At 32.7% G+C, this 23960-nt stretch overlaps 1 protein-coding gene across 1 annotated transcript in view; it reads right to left on the reverse strand.

Annotated features, from left to right (window-relative positions):
- The window catches only part of LOC113366743 (tyrosine-protein kinase Shark-like), a 146254-nt gene that overhangs the window by 59975 nt on the left and 62319 nt on the right, over positions 1–23960 (reverse strand). The window contains exons 4-5 of the mRNA XM_026608402.1: positions 22955–23153; positions 22636–22885 (exon numbers count right to left, since the gene is read on the reverse strand). Of these exons, the coding sequence (XP_026464187.1) occupies positions 22636–22885; positions 22955–23153 (449 nt within the window). The remainder of the gene's footprint in view (positions 1–22635; positions 22886–22954; positions 23154–23960) is intronic.

Below are 23960 nucleotides of genomic sequence, written 5' to 3' on the forward strand. Positions count from 1 at the left end.
TGAATCATTGTGAGGCTGCACACGACTTGCTTATGAAGGCGGTAAGAGATGTGAAAATTGATATTGCCCTCTTATCAGAGCCTTACAAAGAACTAACTGATTGGCCATGGGAAACGGACAGTACCACCAAAGCGGTTATTTGGTCATGTGTCAAATGTTGTTTCTAGAACGCCGTTAACAATAGCAACGCTAGATTCGTAGCAGCATCATTAGATGGCATACATTTATACAGCTGTTACGTTCCACCTAGTCTTTCTTTGCCAGATTTTGTTGATTTCTTAGATCGTCTAGTAGAAGATAGCCGGTGACTTTAACGCATGAGCGCTAGACTGGAGAAGTGGGAAGACTAAAGAAAGAGGTAATTTTTAGAGGCCTTTAATGCACTTGGTGTTGTTTTACTAAACAGCGGTTGGCCTAAGCCAACATTTGTCAAGGGCAGTGCAAGCTCAATAATAAACCTCACTTTTGTTAGCAATGGCCTCGTCAGAAGAAATTGCAATTGGGAGGTATTAGATATGTATACTGCTAGTGACCACAATGTAATCACCTGGGAAATATCAGCGTATAGAAACATTAGAAGACATGTTAAGATATCTAAATAGTTAATACCGCCAAGAAAGCAATTGCTGGAATCAGATGGAAGGGGGATTCAAAGAAGTACTGTCTTGTAGCTACATTGGAAATGAAAAATGCTTTCAGTTCTGCAAACTGGGATTGCATCATGAATGCACTCCGAGACAAGAACGTCTCGAAAGAATACCTCGGCAATATAGTCGCAAGCTACTTTACAGACAGAAGAATATAACAGGAGGTGTGCCGCAGGGCTCTGTTCTAGGCCCTTTGCTGTGGAATATTATGTATGATGGCCATTTGAGAAACTAGTGTGTAAAACTAGTAGCATATGCAGACGATGTAGCCATAGTAGTTGTCTCCAAACAAACTGATGAGATCGTAGTTCTATTTAACATAACCTTTAGAAAAATTAATGGCTAGAAAATCTAGAGATCACGTCAAAATCTCACATCTGTTACATTGGCGTAATGCTTGATGTTCGATTGAATTTCAATCAACAGGTGGAACACGTTAGTGCCAAGGCGTCAATAGTTACGACAAAACTTGCTCGACTGATGCCTAATGTTGGAGGCCCTAAACAAACCAGAAGGATAATACTATCATCAATGGTTACATCCGTGCTTACATATGGTATCTCTATATGGGCTGATGCTCTCAAAACTTAAAAATCGAGGAGAATGGCAGGACCTATATATCGTCTGAGTTCTTTAAGAATTTCTTGCGCATTTCGCACAATATCGGAGGAAGCAGTGTGCTCTTAGCAGAGGTAAGACTAAGAGAGGCAGACAATTTACCATCAAAGACATCAACTACTAAGTTCTGAAAAGTTGATAATAGAAGAACGGCAGAACAGCATTGTTCGATGGCAGCAACTATGGGATGTCGCAGTAAAGTACAGATGGACTCATCGTCTCATTCCAAACATCAAACTCTGGCTAAATCGCAAGCATGGAGAAGAAAATTATTATACTACGCAAATGCTATCCGGGCACGGCTGGTTTCGAGCCTACCTACACCGCTTCAAGTACGATAGCACGCCGGATTGCCCATATTGTTTGGGCGAAATCGAAGATACTGAGCATGCGTTCTTCGTGTGCCCGCGATTTGGTGCTCTACGTGACGATTTGGATGAGACATTGAGGCGAAGAATTACCCCAGGTGATGTTGTTGATGCTGACGAACTACCTAGCTGATAATTATAAATAAGAAAAATTAAATGTCTACATTATTATTACTCAAAAGCAGCTGAAATGTGCCAGAAATTAAAATAATATAAGATACAGTATATTTTTGGCTGATGAAATTATACAATGCATGCTGTGTTTTGCCGGACATTACTAAATTATTTTACAATACAAAAAAAATACCTTTTCAAAAAATTATTTAAAAGTTCCAATGTGTCAAAAATTCGTTTGATTTGCATTGGATACGGAATATTTACTCCAGTCACCGGAGCGTTTTCATCTGAATTTTTTTACGGTGCTCCAATTTGCATGAAATTTTCGAATAAGGTTCATCTTACGTTCAATTTAGACTACGCTGCCACCCCCGGGGGGATGGCACTACTTATCAGTGGTGTAATTTTATTTTTTGATAATAACGTCGGTGTTTTAACAAACAAATGATGTTTTTCAAAAAACAAATACTTTTCAAGTTACTGGCTACCAAATCGCAACTTTTTACCATAGCAGTTGGTTGCAATTACGTTTGGAAGTATTTCTGTTTTTGAATGGCAAAAATGTGTATTTACCATGTTTTCCGAAAATGTAAGGAGAAGTGGGCTACCCAAATTTGTATCTGAAAAGATGCTCCTATGTGCTTCAAATTCTTACCCTGAGGGTTTTCAAATACGTTGATTACGAATCCGTTGTCAAATTTACAAAAACAAAATCGTTTACAAAACGAAATGTAGGCTAGAAATTGACTTCAGTAAAAATGAAACAGTGACTTTAGTAAAAATGTTCATTTAATGTCTGAAAAGAAGTAACAAAATTGGAATGATAAAATTGTTGAAAAAAACATTTTGAAACATTGAAGCAAAGATTTTAGGCACGATTGGTGCCCGTCAAGCCGATGCAGTTGGTCATATCGACGCACTTCAAATGGAATGGTCTGTCGCAGTTATCATACTCGATGGAGTTTTTTCTTGCCAGCTTTACCGGCATCAATTTATTGCATATCATGCAATATTTGATGTCTCATTTGAAGATACTAAAAACTTTCTTTATTTGCCGTTTTTCGAAGCTGATTGTAAAGTATTGCCCTTCTTGAAAACATTTGCTGGTAACTTGCGATTTTTGACGCTGTGCTGCTTCTGTCTAGAGTCATGATGACTTAAGTGATAAAAATAAGCAGTAAGACGTTTGAATAATTGATAAAAATTCTTTACTGTTCAAAGTACGGTATTACTTAGGTGGCCCATGTCCGTCCACAAATAGTGACCCACTTCTATCTACAAACGTTTTTTTTGCATATGTATCCCACAAAAACACAATGTAAACAATCGGCAAATGTCATTTCGCATTTCAATTATATTGTTATTATATGTCTATATAATATATTGCATATTTATTCGAATTTTTCTCGTAAAAATTCGATAACAAATCCCGTAAGAGCGTACGGAGGTAAAAACTTTCTCGACGAAATTCTTATTTTCTGTACAGTGCGAGAGCAAGTATCAAATTATGATAAACATGTGCGCGGTTCGACATACATGTCACAAGTCTTAAAGTTATTAGTGTGGCCCTCTCTGAACTGTGGCCCAAGTCTTTCCACCGCGCCCTACAGTTAAGGGTCTTTTGCATGTAAAATGAGTGAGCTATCATGCAAATAAAAGACGCATTCATTTTGTTTTCATTTAAATTAAATAGTTTTATGAGTGACATTTCCACCAAAATTAAAATTAATCATTTTCTATCTAGAATTAACTTGGTACAAGAGATCTTGATGGATTCTAGCACATATCACAACTTTAATACAAACGATTTTATGAGAAAAAAATCCAAATAAATAAAACAACTAATTTGCATTATATCTCAGAAGGAATAAAAGATACGTAGAAAGGCACGATCATCTGAAGATGAATCGGATTATATTCCACGTGAATCATCTGATTCTGATTCTGAAAATGAAAGTACCATCAGTGTATCCAGAAGAAGGTGTAGGGTGCTAAGTGGCTCAGAAACTGGTGAAAGCATTTAAGAAACGGAAACAGCTGCCGATAGTACTGTATGGACAAAAATTGTCGAAGGTGGTACTCCAGGAAGATCATCATCTACTTGTGTTTCCGTGGGTGTAAAGGGGGCAACAAGCTACGCAAAATGGAATATTATAAAAGGTGATTGTCAGTGCATTTTCGTTGATAAATAGATAATTATTATCAAACACATAAAAAAGTGCAGAGAAGAAGAGGGCAGTCAAATTTTAGGGTACGATTGGGCAACATCGTTACGTGGAACTACGCGCACTTATTGGAAATTTATATGATCGTGAGGCATATGAGGCAAAAAATTTGAAATTAACTTATTTATGGTCAGCAAAGTGGGGCCCAGACTTTTTTTGAAGAACTATGCCCAGAGATACATTAAAGCAAATGCTAAGATTGATTCGTTTTGACAATACAACTGAAAGTAGTAGGTGCCTACAAACCAATATAGGACAAATTTATAACAAATAGTCAGTTTCCGACAAAATCCAGATGCAAATTTACACAGTACATGCCCAATAAACCCAATAAATTTGGCATCAAATTCTGGCTGGCGTCAGATGTCAGTAGTAAATATATTCTAAATGGTTTTCCATACATGGGAAAAGATGAGCAACGACAATCGTCGATGCTTCTCAGCGAACATGTTGTTTTGAAACTGGTCGAACCATACCCAAATTGTCGAAGGAATATCACGACCGATAACTTTTTTACTGGTATGTCGCTCGCGATAAAATTATTGGCAAATAAAACTACACTTGTTGGAACTTGCTATTCCACGATTGTATATAAATCTGATAATTCCACCGTGACAATATATAAAAGCAAACCAAATAATTTGGATTTGGCTGCGATAAATGCCTGGATTCTTTACAATAAAGTGATAGGAATAAAAATCCACAAAAAACTGTTTTTATTTGAATTGGCAGAACGGCTTTCCACGGACTACACGACATCAAGACAAAAAAAAATCAAAGAAAAATGATGACTCACAGACATCAGATACGAAAAGTTGTAGTTTACAAGTTCTTGTTTTTTCTGATAAAATCAGAATTAAAAGAGTTACAATCCAATTAATTCGGGTGCATCAACCTTCCCGGGAGTGGTGACGGATTACAAGTTGTTTTCACTTCTGAACTTAAGGGTAAGATTAGCCTATTTCCAAAATATCATGCAAATTGGAGCACAGTAAAAAAAATCACAGTTCACACTCTTTTTTCCTCTCCATTTACTGCACTAATTTTGTTGATCGTAGATTGAATAGAGCACATGTGAACAGGATTTGACTAATTAAATCACTTAAAAAATGAACTTAAGTAATAATGTTTTGCTTTGCTTAAATAATAATGTATATTGAATTTTTAGTGTGAAAAATATGGTAATTCAAAAGCCATTCGATGTATCTCGATGAGAACTAGTGTTTGGCAGTTTTGTGCGACGATCAGTAAAAATCAGTAAAAAATATTTCGTCCACGTTTTAGCCCGCAATTCTCAATCGATTTTGAAAATTCAAAAACCGTTCGAAAGATATTGGTTGGGAATCGTGCTGATTGGTTTTTGGTAGACATCGGCCGGGCCGTTTTCTTGTTAAAAAAATTCTCGACGATTTTTATTATTATTTTTTAACGGTAAATACCGTAGTCTTATAGATCATACTAAAATATTAACGTCCTACTACAACTCGTTAAATTTAAAAATTCGTCAAAGTTTGCAAAAATTAAAATCGCTTTTTTGGCATTTGTCAAAATTAAACCTATCATCGACTTTTGCTCAAAAACGCTTGAACCGATTTCAGAAATTTAAAAGCCTTTTGTTGTATCTCCATGAGGATTAATATTTCTCAGTTTTGTGCGACGATCGGCCGAGCCGTTTCTTTGTAATTTGGAAAAAAATGTTAAACTTTTCGTCCGCATTTAAGCTCGTACTACCGAATCAATTTTAAAAAATCAAAAACTGTTCGAAAGATATTGGTTGGGAATGATGCTGATTAGTTTTAGGTGAAAATATACTGAGTCGTTTTCTTTTAATTAAGTGTTAAAAAAAATTAAGCCGATTTTTATGGAACTTTTTTTGGCGATATATATCTTGGTCTTATACAACTTAATAAAATATTACGGTCTTACGACAAGTAGTTTAATTTTAAAAATTCGTTTAATTTTAAAAAAGAATGAGTAGTTTTTTTTTGTTTGTTAAAATTAAAATTAGACCATTTACGTTGTATAACGATAGAGTGCTTGGTCTTATTGAACATACTAAACCATTAAAGTCCTACGGAAACTGGCTCAATTATAAGAATTGTTGACGTTTCAAAATTTGTTTTTAGAAAATACTCCGAGGTAACGTTTTCGTTCGTTTTCAATTATGTGTAATAAATCGATTCGGAATACTTTTAATCACTCATAAATTAATTTACTTTTTATTAATTAAGTCGATTATTTACACATATCGGTAAGTTCATGTTTAAGGCAACATACCAATACCAACTAGTTAGTATTGTAGTACTGATAAAGATTGGTTACAATAGGGACTTTATTATAACAACTATCATTCAAAAAAATTGGTACAACTATCATTCAAAAACATGTTTCTTGGGTTTGTTCAAATTACAATGCTTAATTATATCATTATTTTATATGCACACATATAACTATAAAATAAATTATTCCACATTCAGAATTTTCTTAAGAATAGTTCGGACGCATCGCACACTGCTTTGCGTCCGGTATCAACTTTATGCAATTGCAGGGTTCTATTAGCGTTACGCGCGGGTGTTTTGGCTCTGTTTTTTTTTCAATTTTCCAATTACTCCAGTCAATAAAGCATATTGCGTACTGATTTCTTTTACTGTGCTCCGATTTGCATTTGCAAATTTTGATATTAGGTTTATCTTACCCACAAGTTCAAAACAGGAAAGGGATGACACCCCTTCACAGTTGTTTAATTTTATTTTTTCAAAATAACGTCAGATATCGATAGAAAACCTAATTATAAGCTACTAAAAATGCATATATTTTTGGCGTTTTTCTTCGTCAATAAAAATCTTAATAAACCGATGTTTTATAAAGTGCTCTAGGAATAATATTAAGCTAGATTTTAAAGAGCAAAGTCGTTTTTTAATTCGTTCAAGATTTAATTTTTAGACGTCGTGCGTCTAAATAAAAATATATGATTGTTTATAATGAACTAGTGGTGTATGGCATCGTGTAGTGGTGTTTGGCAAATTACTGGAACTTCCCGTACCAAAAATTATTTTTTTTAGAAAAGATTAAATTTGTTTTAAACTTTGAAAAAAAATAGATTTTTGAGAAATTTTAAATTTTTCAATAAAATTGACTTTTTTGGAAAAAAATGTTTTGAAATATTTTGGAAATTTTGAACTTTTTCTCAAAGTAATCGCACTGCTTTAGCTGCATAGAGATGTATAATCGAAGCGTGTAAGCGCCGCGTCGCTGTCTAACGGGCAAACAATGATACGAAACCAATACAAAAAATTGATATACATTATTAAAATCTCCATAAAATATCTGATAATTTGATGTGAGTATGTCTAATGATCATTTTTAACCTCAAAATGGCATTTTTTTGCGTTTTCTACTAGATCTCCGAAACCGCTAGACTTGCCTTCCCAAAAAATTAATCAGTTCTTCAACATGTCAATACAACTAATATGTTTTTTGAATTATTAAAATCGAACGTTCCGTTTTCTTATAAACTGAGGTACCGTCTTTGGCACTTTTTGCCACGTATCTTCGGAACCGCTAGACCTGTCTGTGCCAAAAAGTAATCAGCACGTCTACTTATTAATATGAATCGATGCTTTTGTGAATAATTAAAGTCAGTTGAACCGTGTGTCCAAAATCGTCGACGAAAATTTTTATCCGCACACACACACACACACTCACACAAATACATCCATTTTTTCTAATTGTAAGATATGCCAAAATGTTCAGACCTCTGAAACGTAAAGATACATAAAACAAAATATTTTCTATTTTTTTGCGATTACTATAACTCGTCCTACGGGAAGTTAAAAAGTATCTAGTGGGGCGCATGGCATCGTGCCTTAAGGGGTTAGGGGTACTTGGAGGCACGAAAAAATGAGAATTTTCAGTATTTTTTGTTTGTTATTAAACGAAGTTTTTTACAAAAATATTAATGCGGTATTATTATACAATGTTTTGACTTGAAATAACGAAAATTTTAGAAAAAAAAATTAAATTGTTGTTAAAAAATTAATTGTTGTTTTGGTTGACCCTGTTTCAAAAAACGGTTAAGGCAGTGACCAGCATAACTCCTTAGAGATTCATCTAAAATCAATCAAATAAAAAAGAATAGTTTTATAAATAGATAATCCTGGGCCTGATCGAAGGTTTTCTTTTTTTTGCAAAAATTTACAAAATGGCACCATCAGAAAAAAAATTCTAGATTTTTGGGTAAAAAATCAACAGTTAATGGCCATTAGACCCGGGTCTTGAAAAATTGAAATTTTTGAAAAAATAAAAATCCTTCGATCAGGCCCGAGTTTATTATGTATTCTAAAAGCTGTATAAATTTCATTAAAATTTACAAAGCGGTTTTTGAGTTACAGTGGCCACCGTTTCAAAAAACATAGTTTTGAGAAAAACGCGTTTAAAGTTTCACATTGGATTTACGTACAGAAATTCGAATGATTAAATTACTTAAACCGAGTCATCTATTTCTGGGCCATATAATAGTTCATTAGTCATTGTGCAAGTTTCCAAAATTGCCATTTGCTGTTGCTTACGAAGCATTCTGAGCAGAGTGTTCTCGTTGACGCGCTGATCTGCCACTTTCACACGTGCAGCATCCAATTTTTCAGCATACCAATGGGAATTATACCCACAATTAAGTCCTAGGGTAGCCATAACCAATAATAATGATCATGTATATGTATTCAGCAATTTGTACGATAGTATAACTAGTGTTCACGGTTTTTAGGCATTTTTCTGATTATAGATTCAATCTAGAACTACACATCTTGAAAGTAAATGATCATTGCTGAGATCGTCGTAAATCGGTTTAAAAGCTTTTAAAACATCAGGAGGTGAGGGAGAATAATCTTGTTGTTAGAAGTATCGAGGCAAACTATCGATACCGAGTACTGAAAAAAGAATTGAGGCAAAGTATCGATTCCAAAAAAGTATCGTGGCAAAAGTATCGATACTACTCACTATCGAATATTGAGTACTTTTCACTAAAATCAAAAATAAGTGCAAGAGAGATCTGAAACTCTCTACAGATCGAATTACAATATTATGATAAATTCTATTGCCTGTATTTGATGCTGTTAAATCAGCATCATTTTCAATATTTTGAGAAGTTTAAAACAATAATTTTTCTTAAATAATAAATTTTAAAATTTCTTAAATTTCATAATTTTTTTAAATAAATTTAGTATCGGATAATTTATATCACAAAGAAAAATACTCATTAATTAAAAAATAGTATTGTTTTGTGACAAAAGTATTCATTGAATTTAGTATTGGCTAATTTATATCACAAAGAAAAATACTCATTAATTAAAAAATAGTATTGTTTTGTGACAGAAGTATTCATTGAATTTAGTATCGGCTAATTTATATCACGAAGAAAAATACTCATTAATTAAAAAATAGTATTGTTTTGTGACAAAAGTATTCATTCATGAATTTCGTATCGGCTAATTTATATCACAAAGAAAAATACTCATTAATTAAAAAATAGTATTGTTTTGTGACAAAAGTATTCATTGAATTTAGTATCGGCTAATTTATATCACAAAGAAAAATACTCATTAATTAAAAAATAGTATTGTTTTGTGACAAAAGTATTCATTCATGAATTTATTATCGGCTAATTTATATCACAAAGAAAAATACTCATTAATTAAAAATAGTATTGTTTTGTGACAGAAGTATTCATTGAATTTAGTATCGGCTAATTTATATCACAAAGAAAAATACTCATTAATTAAAAAATAGTATTGTTTTGTGACAAAAGTATTCATTCATGAATTTAGTATCGGCTAATTTATATCACAAAGAAAAATACTAATTAATTGAAAAATAGTATTGTTTTGTGACAAAAGTATTCATTCATGAATTTAGTATCGGCTAATTTATATCACAAAGAAAAATACTCATTAATTAAAAAAATAGTATTGTTTTGTGACAAAAGTATTCATTCATGAATTTAGTATCGGCTAATTTATATCACAAAGAAAAATACTCATTAATTAAAAAATAGTATTGTTTTGTGACAGAAGTATTCATTGAATTTAGTATCGGCTAATTTATATCACAAAGAAAAATACTCATTAATTAAAAAATAGTATTGTTTTGTGACAAAAGTATTCATTCATGAATTTAGTATCGGCTAATTTATATCACAAAGAAAAATACTCATTAATTAAAAAATAGTATTGTTTTGTGACAAAAGTATTCATTGAATTTAGTATCGGCTAATTTATATCACAAAGAAAAATACTCATTAATTAAAAAATAGTATTGTTTTGTGACAAAAGTATTCATTCATGAATTTAGTATCGGCTAATTTATATCACAAAGAAAAATACTCATTAATTAAAAAATAGTATTGTTTTGTGACAAAAGTATTCATTGAATTTAGTATCGGCTAATTTATATCACAAAGAAAAATACTCATTAATTAAAAAATAGTATTGTTTTGTGACAAAAGTATTCAATCATGAATTTAGTATCGGCTAATTTATATCACAAAGAAAAATACTAATTAATTAAAAAATAGTATTGTTTTGTGACAAAAGTATTCATTCATGAATTTAGTATCGGCTAATTTATATCACAAAGAAAAATACTCATTAATTAAAAAAATAGTATTGTTTTGTGACAAAAGTATTCATTCATGAATTTAGTATCGGCTAATTTATATTACAAAGAAAAATACTCATTAAATAAAAAATAGTATTGTTTTGTGACAAAAGTATTCATTCATGAATTTATTATCGGCTAATTTATATCACAAAGAAAAATACTCATTAATTAAAAAATAGTATTGTTTTGTGACAGAAGTATTCATTGAATTTAGTATCGGCTAATTTATATCACAAAGAAAAATACTCATTAATTAAAAAATAGTATTGTTTTGTGACAAAAGTATTCATTCATGAATTTAGTATCGGCTAATTTATATCCTAAAGAAAAATACTCAATAATTAAAAAATAGTATTGTTTTGTGACAAAAGTATTCATTTATGAATTTAGTATCGGCTAATTTATAACATAAAGAAAAACACTCATTAATTAAAAAATAGTATTGTTTTGTGACAAAAGTATTCATTTATGAATTTAGTATCGGCTAATTTATATTATAAAGAAAAATACTCATTAATTAAAAAATAGTATTGTTTTGTGACAAAAGTATTCATTTATGAATTTAGTATCGGCTAATTTATATCATAAAGAAAATGACTCATTAATTAAAAAATAGTATTGTTTTGTGACAAAAGTATTCATTTATGAATTTAGTATCGACTAATTTATATCACAAAGAAAAATATTCATAAATACTTAGCGATTATAAAATAGTATTTATTTTAGAAAAAACAAGTATCGGCTTTAACTATTAGAATCGGAAATATAATAATTTAATGAAAGTATTTAGTGATTATAAAGTAGTATTTATTTTAGAAAAAAGTATTGGCTTTAAAAATTAGAATCGGAAATCGAATGTCTTAATAAATTATTGAACCAAAGTTGGTTGCGTTTGCGTGACCAGAGGGAAATGCAGAGAACAAGATCTTTGCTACAATATACAAAATTTATTATCGTGGATAAACATATGTTCTCGGGGGTAACAGAAATTATATTATCGACGTACGATGTCTTAAACTCTAATTCTTTTATTTTTTGTTAATCATTGGCTTCGAACTGGGGGCATTCATAAACATTTTCTTTAACAAAAACCATATCGCACTCGACTTATCGCTTGTTTCGTTCGTTATCTATGAAGAGCGGTGCCGCCACGACAAAAAAGAATGAGTGGTGTTCATATAATGCGGTCGAACTTTTGGTAGGGTCAAAAAATATAGCCGATACTTTTTGAGTAGAATCGGCGCAAAGTATCGATACCGCCAAAAGAATCGGCCTGAAGCATCGATTCCAAAAGTACTCAGTATCGAAGTCAAAGTATCGATACTTACTCAGTATCGATACTATCGTTCTAACACTACTTGCGTCAGCGCGCTGGCAAGAGTCTAATAACTCAAAAACTAATCATCGGATCAACTTGAAATTCTCAGAGAACATTTTCAAGATATTATACTTAATGAAAATGCAAAAAAATAAAAAGCGATTTTTCAAAAATTCCAAGTACCCCTAACCCCCTTAAGACAAATTGCTGGAACTTCCCGTACCGTAATTAAACGTTCGAGGAATGAAAATAATCAATAATTGTTTTCAATAATTTGAAATAGATTATTTATTACATACTGTAAACTTATAAGTGCTTTTCAAATTGGGCGACGAGAGTATTTTATGAACAACTTATGTGTATGTTTACAAGAGTCCTTTTTTTAACTTGATTTTTTTGATAATTTAGAAACTTTTTGAAAATTGAGAATTTTTTTTAGAAGTTTGAAATTTTTTGGAATTAAAAAAAACTTTTTTTTCTAAATATTTTGAGAATTTGGAAATTTTTGAAAATAATCGTTTTTTTTTTAATTTTCGAAATATTTTCAAATTTTTGTAAGAAATCTTTTTTTTTTAATTTTTAGTTTTTTTTGAAAATAATGAAAAATTTCGAAAATTTGAATCATTTGTAAATTTGAATTTTTTTGAAAATTTTCAAATTTACTAAATTTTCGGTAAATGCATTTTTTGCACACCGTCTACTCAAGCGAAATGTTTTTCGAATTAATCTAATTAGATGATCAGTTTTCTCAAAAACTGCTTAACCGTTTTTACACCCTTTGCGCTCCATACCTTCGAAACAGCAAAATTGCCTTTTGCAAAAACGCCTTGCGGTCGAGTACGAACCGAATAATTTTTCAATTTTATAAATCGGTTATTCCATACTGTGGAAAATGTCGAGAACATTTGTTTGAATCATATAAATAAACTTCGAAATTAAAAATCTTGGTACGGAACCCAAAATAGATTTCACAAAATGTGTACACAATATTAAAATCTCTATAAAGTATCTGATAATTTGACGTACATATGTCCAATAAGCATTTTTGACCACCAAATGACGTTTTTTTAAATTATTTTTATTGAGAGTCCATAAGCGCTGGACCTGCCTTCCCAAAATTTTTACCATATGTTCACTTCATCAATACAAGTAAAATGTTTTTTGAATTATTAGAATCGCACGCTCCGTTCTCTTAAAAAGTGAGTTACCGTTTTTGGCACTTTTTTCCCCGTATCTTCGGAACGACTAGACCTGTCTTTGCCAAAAACTAATCAGCACGCCTCCTTATCAATACGAATCAAATGTTTTTTAAATTATTCAAATCGGTTATTCCATACTGTCGAAAATGTCGAAGACGTTTGTTTGAACCATATACATAAATTTTAAAATTAAAAATCTTGGTACGGAACCCAAAAAAGTTTACGCAAAATGGCTATACATTATTAAAATCTCTATAAAATATCTGATAATTTGATGTACATATGTTCAATAAACTTATTTTTATTGAGAGTCCATAACCGCTAGACCTGCCTTCCCAAAAATTTTACCAGTTGTTCATTTCGTCAATATAATTGATTTGACTGAATCGAAGTCAATATACGTGTCCGCAAACTATCCGTTTCATTGAAGTGCTCTTTGGTAAACGACATTTGATTTTTGGTCTGACGTTAACACAAACAAAGCGGACGGTTTCCCAACTTGTGATCACGCAACGTATAACTGCCCATTTAAAAATCAATGATTTTCTAAATTTATCCCGCAAACACTAAGCGATTGGCCTTTGACTTGTTAATTGACATTGCGAATGCAAGGCGAACTGGAAATTGCAATCGTTTGAAGTCAAACGGAAGACCAGTCGGAATCATTGGTATTCGAAGAATACATACATTTCCACCTGCGTACTTTCCGTTAATAATGGTTGCCTCAATCAAATTCGGCATAAGTCTTTTTACCGAAAGCCGAGTACCGTTGCGAAGTTGCGGTGAATTCAAATTACACAATATCATAATAAATGTACCACTCTGAATTGCAAGTTATGTGGTGGAAATCCTGGTAACTCCATAGAGTTCAAAAACTCCGTTGGATTGGAATCAATGAATTTGTATGTCACCAAATCACCAGCAGTTTTTGAATGAATGGTGAAATTCAGTGCGTGTACATCATTATTCTTTGCGGCAAGAATTGCTTTTTGACTTAACCAAGCATAATTCTGTTAATTCTGACAAATGTTTGTGAAAACATTTTCAATAAGAGCTAATTGAGAGTCTACAAATCGGCAAAAGTCGTTGGAAAGAGTAATTAATCAAAGTAGCTGTCAAACAATGTATCTACCGGCGCCATCTACTTAAAATATTGGTTTGTAGTACATGATAAGTATCAGAGATGACGCTGCATGTGAAAAACTATTTTTATGCTATAAACCCTACGGAGCCCGAGACCAATACGGACTTTTTGTCCCGTATCTTCGGAACGGCTAGACCTGCCTTCGCCAAAAACTAATCAGTATGTCTCCTTATCAATACGAATCTAATGTTTTTTGAATTATTCAAATCGGTTGATCGGAGTTTCCGAAATCGTCGACAAAAATTTGTATCCACACACACACACACACATCGAAATCGAAGATGCTGAGCATGTGTTCTTCGTATGCCCGCGATTTAGTGCTCTACGGGACAATGTAGAAGAGATATTGAGGCAAAGAATTACTCCAGGTACTGTTGTTGAAATGATGCTGACAACTGAAGCCGCTTGGAACACCATAGACAGATTTGCGAGAAAGGTGCTAAGTGACCTGCGTTCTATGGAAAGAGAAAAGGCGAATGAGACTTCGCATTTTAAACAAACCAGAAGGATATTACTATTATCGGAAATCAAACAATTTGCCGATTATAAAATATTTATTCGTTTATACCGTGATAAATTTCATAAATTTATCTAAACCAAAACTTTACATTGTTCAAAAACAAATGATCCAACAAAAAACCCTGCGTCAATTATTATTTTTCTCTCGCTTACTAAAATTGACGCGACCTGCCAATCTCCCACATATTCCCCCTCCCAGTGACGTTGTCACGAAGGAACCATTCGTGGGTGATTGTAAACATCTCAATAATTTGTTTTCACCGCTATTTCGTAGGCTGGTTTAATCCGATCTACTGAAACGGTGACATTTTTACCACGTATCATTAAATTGAAAGTTTTTGAAGATCGTGATAAAACTTCAAATGGGCCTTCATAAGGGTTCTGCAGAGGTCTTTTTGGTCCATCATTTCGAAGGAATACATATTTAGCATTTTCTATCTCCTTGAACCTAAAGGTTGGTTTTACTCCATGCCTTGTACCAGTCACAGGCCTAACCATTTTCATCTGCTTCCTAAAATTTTTTACAAAATCGGTCTCTTGGGTTGGTACCAGCATGGCACCCGGTAATCTTAAAGTCTCGCCATACAACATCTCAGCGACAGTCGCTTGAAGATCTTCTTTCCATGCTGATCGAATACCAAGCATAACAGTCGGTAATATCTCAGTCCAACGCTCAGTATTATGACATCTTATCGCGGCTTTTAATTGTCTATGAAATCTTTCAACCATACCGTTAGAAGCCGGGTGATAAGCAGTTGTCCTGAAATGTGTAGTTCCCATTAATCGGTTGAGCTGCTCAAATAAACACGATTCAAACTGTCTACCCTGATCTGATGTAATTCTTAAGGGAGCTCCGAATCTTGCTATCCAGTTAGAAAAGAATGCTCTTGCTACTGTAGCTGCTTCTTGATTTTCTATAGGGATTGCTTCAGGCCAACGTGAAAAACGATCTACGCATGTTAGACAATAACGATATCCATCTGATAACGGCATAATCACGATGTCGACGTGTACATGCTCAAATCGTGCTCCTGGCAATGGAAATACTCCCGGTCTTGAGACAATGTGTCGACTAATTTTTGAGCGCTGACAATCTAGGCAGCTGCGAGCCCATTGTCGACAATCCTTCTTAATGGAAGGCCATACATAATGTTGCGTTATCAATCTAATTGTAGCATTTGCTCCAGGATGCGACAAACCATGTAGGCTATTGAATATAGCACGGCGAAATCTTCTTGGTATCACCGGCCGAATGATTGGTTGAGATACATCGCACAATAGCGATGTTCCCAATTCTTCAATAAAAATTCTTTTTAATTTAAGAGAATGGTCAGAATGTAATAACAGTTGTGCCATGTCTATATCCTTATGTTGTTCGTCTGCAATCGCCTTAAAATCTAGATCACATTTGTTAACTATCTCTATACGGGATAAAGCATCTGCTACCACGTTATCTTGACCCGATACATGTCTGATGTCAGTCGAAAATTTACTAACAAAATCAAGGTAGCGAAACTGTCTCGGCGTACACTGGCTATCTTTCTTTTTAAATGCGTAAGTGATAGGTTTATGATCAGTATATATCACAAATTCTCTTCCCTCTACCATATGTCTAAAAAATTTTACAGCGTCGTAAATTGCAAGGAGTTCTCTGTCGTAAGCCGAATATTTTCTTTCTGTTGCATTCAATTTTCTCGAGAAAAATACACCATAAATAAATACACCATGCACCATAAATTCGTTGCTGCAACGCCGCTCCTATAGTGTGGTCGGAAGCATCACAAACTATAGCTAGAGGAGCGTTTAAACGCGGGTGCATCAATAACGTTGCTTCTACTAAACTTTTTTTACACTTTTCAAACGCTTTCTCCATATTTGAATCCCAATTCAATACAGCATTCTTCTTCACATTACCACACAGCTTAACGGCACTTGTACTTCTGCGGCTTTCGGAATGAAGCGTCGGTAAAAATTTAACATACCTAAAAATTGACGTAACTGTTGTACCGTCTTAGGCCTTTCGTAATTTTGTATAGCTAGTATCTTGTCTGCTAAAGGTTTAGTTCCGTTGGCTGAAACTTCATATCCTAAAAACTTTACTTTTGGTTGTCCGAAGATACATTTTGCTGGATTGACTACAACACCGAATTCTTGCAACCTCTTGAATACACTATGTAAATGTTGCATATGCTGTTCGTGCGATTCCGATGCAACCAATATATCATCGATGTATGCATAACAGAAGTCCAAACCTCGCAAAATTTCATCCATGAACCGCTGAAAAGTTTGCGCTGCATTGCGTAAGCCAAACGTCATAAACGGAAATTCGAATAGCCCGAAAGGCGTAGTGATTGCAGTTTTTGCAATGTCTTCCTGAGCTACAGGGATTTGATTGTAAGCTTTCACTAAATCAATAGTAGAAAATATCACCTTACCACATAATGCTTGCGCAAAATCATGGATATGGCGAACTGGGTACCTATCCGGTTGAGTGCGCGCATTTAACCTGCGATAGCCACCCAGAACCTTTTCGTACCATATGTAAAGGCGAAGACCAACAGCTCTTGGACGGTCGTGCTGTCCCTGCTTTAATCATTGCTTCGAACTCATATTTAGCAGCTTTTAACTTATCTGGTGCAAGGCGACGTGGTTTATGTGCTATGGGTGGTCCTGATGTAGTTTCGATATGATGTTGAGTAACAAGTTTGCACACCCCTAATGCAGTCTGCCGTGTTAGGTCTGGATACTCCTCTAAAATTTTATCATGTGAATACAATGTGGCTGTCATCATTTTAATAGAAGGTATAATTCTATTTTTCGATTGAAGTTGTTCCGTTGAATCTGCAGGGGTTTCAACTAATATACGTTTTTTAACATCAATCGCGAGATTGAAATAAGCAAGTAAATCTACACCAATAATAGGACGCGACACTTCTGCTATCACGAAATTCCATGATAAAGTTTTGCTAAGTCCAAAATCTAACTTTAAAGATAACATACCGTATGTAGCTATCGGTGTTCCATTTGCTGCTGAAAGCCCAAATGAACATTTCTTACGGGGACATCTCACCAAACTGCGCGGGTACACACATACATCGGATCCAGTGTCTATCAGAAAACTTACATTTGTCTCCTTATCTGTGATGAAAATGCGGCGTGAGTTATTTGGGCGTTTGTCACTAGTCGCCATTAGTGACCGCCCGTATCGTTTTCCGACTTAAAATTACATGGCGATATACACCTCCTCGCATGACTTCCGTAGCGTCTATGAAACCGACATAAGTTATCTTGTCGTCTTCTAAACGACACTTCCTTCTTATGATACATTTGAAGCTTATCCAGACGCTTTGAAACAGCTTCGATATCTTGACGCATTTGACGCAGATCAGCATTCTTTGTTTCAATCTCAGAGGTTTGTGCATCTGTAATCACAGCTACACGTTGCTGTGAATGGTTAATAAATAAGCGGTCAGCTAGTTCACCTACCTCTTGTATTGACTGTGTTCCAGAAGCAACCTCCAAAAATGGTTGAATTTCCACTGGAAGTCTGGATAACCATATTGCTTTAACTGCGTTATCGGTCATCGAAGTCCCGACTAAAGTCCTCAAATAACGTAGGTATTGAGAAGGCGTCCTATCACCCAAATCTACATCAGACATAAACAACTGCAACTTTGACTTCTCCGAAGTGCCTAACCTTGAAATTAACGTAGCCTTTAATGTCGAATAAGGCTTCTCTTCAGGCTCATTGATTATCAAATCTCGCACTTCGGTTGAATGTCTAATATCCAACCTGGTAACCAATAATCCATATTTCTCCTTCTCATCGTGGATATTGGAAGATGCGAATGCCTTCTCTACCAAAGCAACCGACCTGCCAATCTCCCACACTATCATCAGTGGTTACTTCGGTGCTTACATATGGTATCACCATGTGGGCTGATGCTCTCAAAACTCACAAACCGAGGAGAATGGCAGGACCTATATATCGTCTATGTGCTTTAAAAACTGCTTGCGTATTTCGCACAATTATGGAGGAAGTAGTGTGCGTCATTTCAGGAACTCTGCCTTTCTAAATCTTAGCAGAGAAAATACAATCGAAAACATCAACAACTGAGTCCTGAACAGTTGAAAATAGCATAACGGCAGAACAGCATTGACCGATGACAGCAACTGTGGGATGTCGCAGTGAAGGGCAGATGGACGCATCGTCTCATTCCAAATGCTGTTTTCGAGCCTACCTACACCGCTTCAAGCACGATAGCTCGTCGGATTTCCCATATTGTTTGGTCGAAATCGAAGATGCTGAGCATGTGTTCTTCGTATGCCCGCGATTTGGTGCTTTTATCTATGCCTTTAACCCTTCGCCGTTTCGAAATAACACAATATTTGTTAGCATCTAGTTTTATATCAAATATAAATTCAATTATTGTAGTACCAAGAACAAAAAAATATACGAGTTTAATTTCATTAAATAATTTTTCAATTTGCAATCAAATACATTAACTGTTTTTATTCAAGGGTAGTTTTTAATTTATTAATTTTCTTTCAATTTCAAAATAATTTTTTCTAAAAAAAATTTATCAAGGGGTTGTTTTTGAGGGTTTAAAAAGGGTTAAAAATTTGATAATCAAAATAGAAAATATAAAATATCATTTACTTTAAACGTAATTCTTATTATATCGGTTTTTATGAGGTTGAAAATTATTTTATTGCAAGGTAAATGTATTAAAAATCACTTTACAATTATATTCTTCAATATTGAAAATGTTTTCTAGCGATAAAAAGGCTCAATGTCCATTTATTCATTAAGAGGTCGCAACCCCCCGGGGGTGGCGGCTGAGTCCAAATTGTTTTCACTTTTGAACTTAAGGGTAAGATGAACCTAATTCCAAAATTTCATGCAAATCGGAGCACAGTAAAAAAATCAGAGTTTACACCATTTTTCCTTTCCATTTACTGCATTGAATGTGATCCACATAATTGATTTGAACAATATTTGCAGTACTTGAAGCAAAAACAATAGGCTTTGGAAAACGCTAATAAGAAAGTAATAAAACAATACGCACTATCCGAAAACATTAATTGAAAAATTATTTTATCCTTTTTAGCTAATAATAAGTAATTATTTAGCATCAATTAATCTACATTATGTGGTCTAAGCCAATGTGAGTAGAATCACGTAAAAAAATTTCGATATCTTTTATGGTTACACCAAAAAAGTGAGTTTGAAAGAAGGGGCCACTTTGGCATATTTTCAACGATATCTCGGCCATAAAATGAGGTTCAAAGTTGAAAATTGGTATATCGGTTTTTATCAAATAGACCTATAAAATGGCGTATAAATTATTTAAATACCAGAGTGGGGCCAATTCTGTACGGTAATAAAATCAATGTTTTAGTCATGCATTAATAAAAAATTATTTATTTATATATCTACAGATATGACTAAAAATTTTGCATAATTATTGGCATTAAAATAAATTGAGATACTGAAAACAAATTCGTTCTAAAAATTGTATTTCAATATTTGTTAAAGGAATAATTAAAGAGTTAACTGTGTAATTGAGAATAATCATTTTATTTAACCACTTAATGCTAGGGTTTTTTGTGAAGGGAGGTCAAAAAATAAGCAGGTTTTTTTGTTTTTCAATTGACATATTAATATTGTACAAATAATATAAAGTCAAAACAACATAAAAATTGAAAAAAAAACATTTAAAAAAAATTAAAGATTCAAAAAAAATTTTTTTTAACTATCCACGGCAAACAAAAACACGTCAGATCGCAAAAATTGACAAATCGTACTTTTGAACAATTATATAATAATTGTCTACTTAGAAGTACAAACTTACAAGCTATATGAAATAATAACATTTAATATTTCTATAGGCTATAAAATGTGAGCATTGTTATGCTCACATTCCTAGATATATATGAAATACAAAAAGGATAAAAATTATCGCTATAGATAAAAATTTGAAGTGAATATGTTAATAAAGAGGCGAGTTATACTCGGGATAGCAAAAATCTTAACAATTCATACGCAAAACAGTCTCGTTCTAAGTGAAAACCGAATATTTGTATGTGGCGAGAGGCTCTCGGGCGAGAGCAAATCGGACCACATACGTCGCGCGAGAGGGTCTCGTTCGAGTCGCTTAAGTGTTAAAGCAGTTCTACATATTATACCATCACTCATAGTTTGTTGTGAATAGTAATTCAAAAAATAATAGTTATTATTTTTAACTAAACGGTAAATTTTAGTATAGGATATTAAAAAAATTTAGACGTTGGTACAGGACAAAGTCGGTCGGATCATCTAGAATATATATCTATATATATATATATATATATATATATATATATATTTTGTAGAGTTTCGAACAAGAATCCAAAAATAATACAAAATAAAAAACAAGAAAAGTTTTTAAAAAAACAATTTCTTTATTTAATTATTTGTTTATTGTCGACGTTTCGGAACTAGGTACGTTCCATCTTCAGGACATCTGTCAAGAAATATGATCTTGATGAGATTTTTGCAAACAATATGTTTAGGAAAAGAAAATAGATTTTTCTTAAATAATGAATTAAATTGTAAAAAATATAATAATGTACAGAAATATGATAATATGTTCAAAATAAAAATGATAAAAATAAATGAGTGGATTATCAAAACAGGATATTAAACATAATAGAAAATTTTTTTGAAAGTTATGGAAATTTTTTAAGAAAAGGTTAATGACAAAGTTGAATTAATTACCTGTATGTTTGAATATTTGTTAGCACTTTTTCACTAAACAAGCTTTTTTAACAAAAATGATTTTGTGAGTTAATTTTCCGCCGAATAATTAGATTTTGTAAATCAAAATTACTAAAAAATTTGTCTTTTTTAAAATTATTATTTGAAAACACAAATAATATTGTTCTCTGGATGTTGTTCGATTGGCTTTCGAAAATTAACTAAATGAAACTGGTGTGCCCTTTGTAACACGTGTAAACACTTGAACGAGAGATGTGAGATTGTATGTGTGTGTTTTTATATGTCAGGGTGTGAATACTTAAATCTACATCATTTTTATATGTCAGGGTGTGAATACTTGAATCTACAAAATATACACAAATCCAAGACTCTACCATTCAATATATATATATATATATATATATATATATGTGTGTGTGTGTGTGTTTTTATTTATACTATGTAATACAGGCGAAATTATTACATATTTCTTAAATTAATCTTACGTTAAAATGACGTAAATATGTAGCTTTGTTTACGTAAAAATCACAATCATTAACCTTGATTATTATCAAGACTAAAATATTGAAACAGCATGCAAAATAAATCCTTATTGCTTTTTTTTCAAACGCAGAAGCATATTCGTGTCTCGTAAATTTTATATATCTATCTTCTTTTACCTAACCTTTTCTACCTAGTTGCAATAAAATGAATTTATCCTAGGTACTAAGAAAGTTGTAAGAAAATCATTCTGTACGTAAATCTTAATTCTGGCAAATAAATACTATTAATAATCAAACTTACACATTTTTTCAATCACTTATTTAAACGGTCTGATATAGGGTATTTTAATAACAAAGTATATCTAGTCGTTCGAAACTAATTGGTGACCGTTTGCAGTGAAATTGATTGACTTTTGATAAGCATTGCGCCAGTTGACTGTATAGTTAATACTTAGCAAAAGAATTCAGGTATCCAGTTTTTAATCATTTTTTTTTCATTTCTATTGCTATGATAAAAAAACATGATTTGAGCTCGATTCTAAATTTGGTAATTTTGGCTAATCCCCAATAATATATCATCTTACCCAGCATTTCACAGCAATTTTCATGCCCAAATTTGCGAGCCAAGTCTAATGGTGTTTCATTATCACGTGTTCGTGGTCTCAATGGCGCTCTGCACAATAGTAAAACACTTATAATTTCTGAATGACCAAGAATGGCTGCCTCGTGAAGTGGAACATGATTAGTATTACTATCTCTAGTCTGAGGACTCACACCACCAAACTCTATTAGAAGTCTCACTGTATTAGCTAAATGATTTTTTTTGCACGCATACTATAAAGATCATATCAAGTGTTACATTTATGCCAAATACATTTACAACAAAGGAAAACAACTGCTTACATGTAAAGGAGTAAGTCCTGCTGTATCTCTGCAGTTCACATTGGCACCACTTTCAATAAGTTTTTTTAATATATCATCCATACCCAATCGAGCTGCAAGATGCGCTGCTGTTTGCCCATCTTCATTTTTAGCCTCAAGACTTCTATATCCACACTTTAAAAGTTCGGATACAACCGTGTAATTACCTTCCTTAGTAGCTCTGATCACAAAAAGTATAAAAAAATAGGTAGATAGCTTTAAAGTATATCATAAATATAATTGTAATTGCAAATGCCATTTTTGCCATTGGTAAGTTGAAAAAATAATTGATATAAGAATAGATAAATAAATATGTATTATAAAAGAAACAATTCAAGTAGAAAATTATATATATACTAGATGACCCAACAGACGTTGTCCTGTACCCACATCTACGTTTTTTCAATATCATATACTAATATTTACCATTCAGTTGAAAATAATAATTATTGTTTTTCGGTATAAATCGGTGTTCTATAAATTGTTCTAGGAACAATATTAGGCTAGATATGAAAATGTGGTTTTATAGTACTCAAAATAAGCTTTAAAATGAGTTCTTCTACCTGTAAAATGAGTGAGCGATCATGCAGATAAAAGACGCATACAATATTTTTTTCGTTTAAAGCAAATAGTTTTTGAGTGCTATTTCCACCAAAATTAAAAATAATCGTATTCCCTCGATAAAGCAAATAAATAAAGCGATGTTTGCTAATATCTTCAGAAACAAACATTTTAACAAAAATAATGAAATGACCAAAATTGTATAAATTAATATCTTAATAAATCACTGTTTCATAGTGTTCTAGGAACAATATTAAGCTAGAAATGAAAATGGAGTTTTATAGTCCTCAAAATAAGCTTTAAAATGAGTATTTCTGCATGTAAAATGAGTGAGCTATCATGCAAATAAAAGACGAATACAATATTTTTTTCATTTGAATCAAATAGTTTATGAATGCCATTTCCACCAATATTAAAAATAATCGTA

Source organism: Ctenocephalides felis, unplaced genomic scaffold (genome assembly GCF_003426905.1).
Source record: "Ctenocephalides felis isolate EL2017-DRISC unplaced genomic scaffold, ASM342690v1 CF-g0.4_SCAFFOLD_01170, whole genome shotgun sequence".
Lineage (NCBI taxonomy): Eukaryota > Metazoa > Arthropoda > Insecta > Siphonaptera > Pulicidae > Ctenocephalides > Ctenocephalides felis.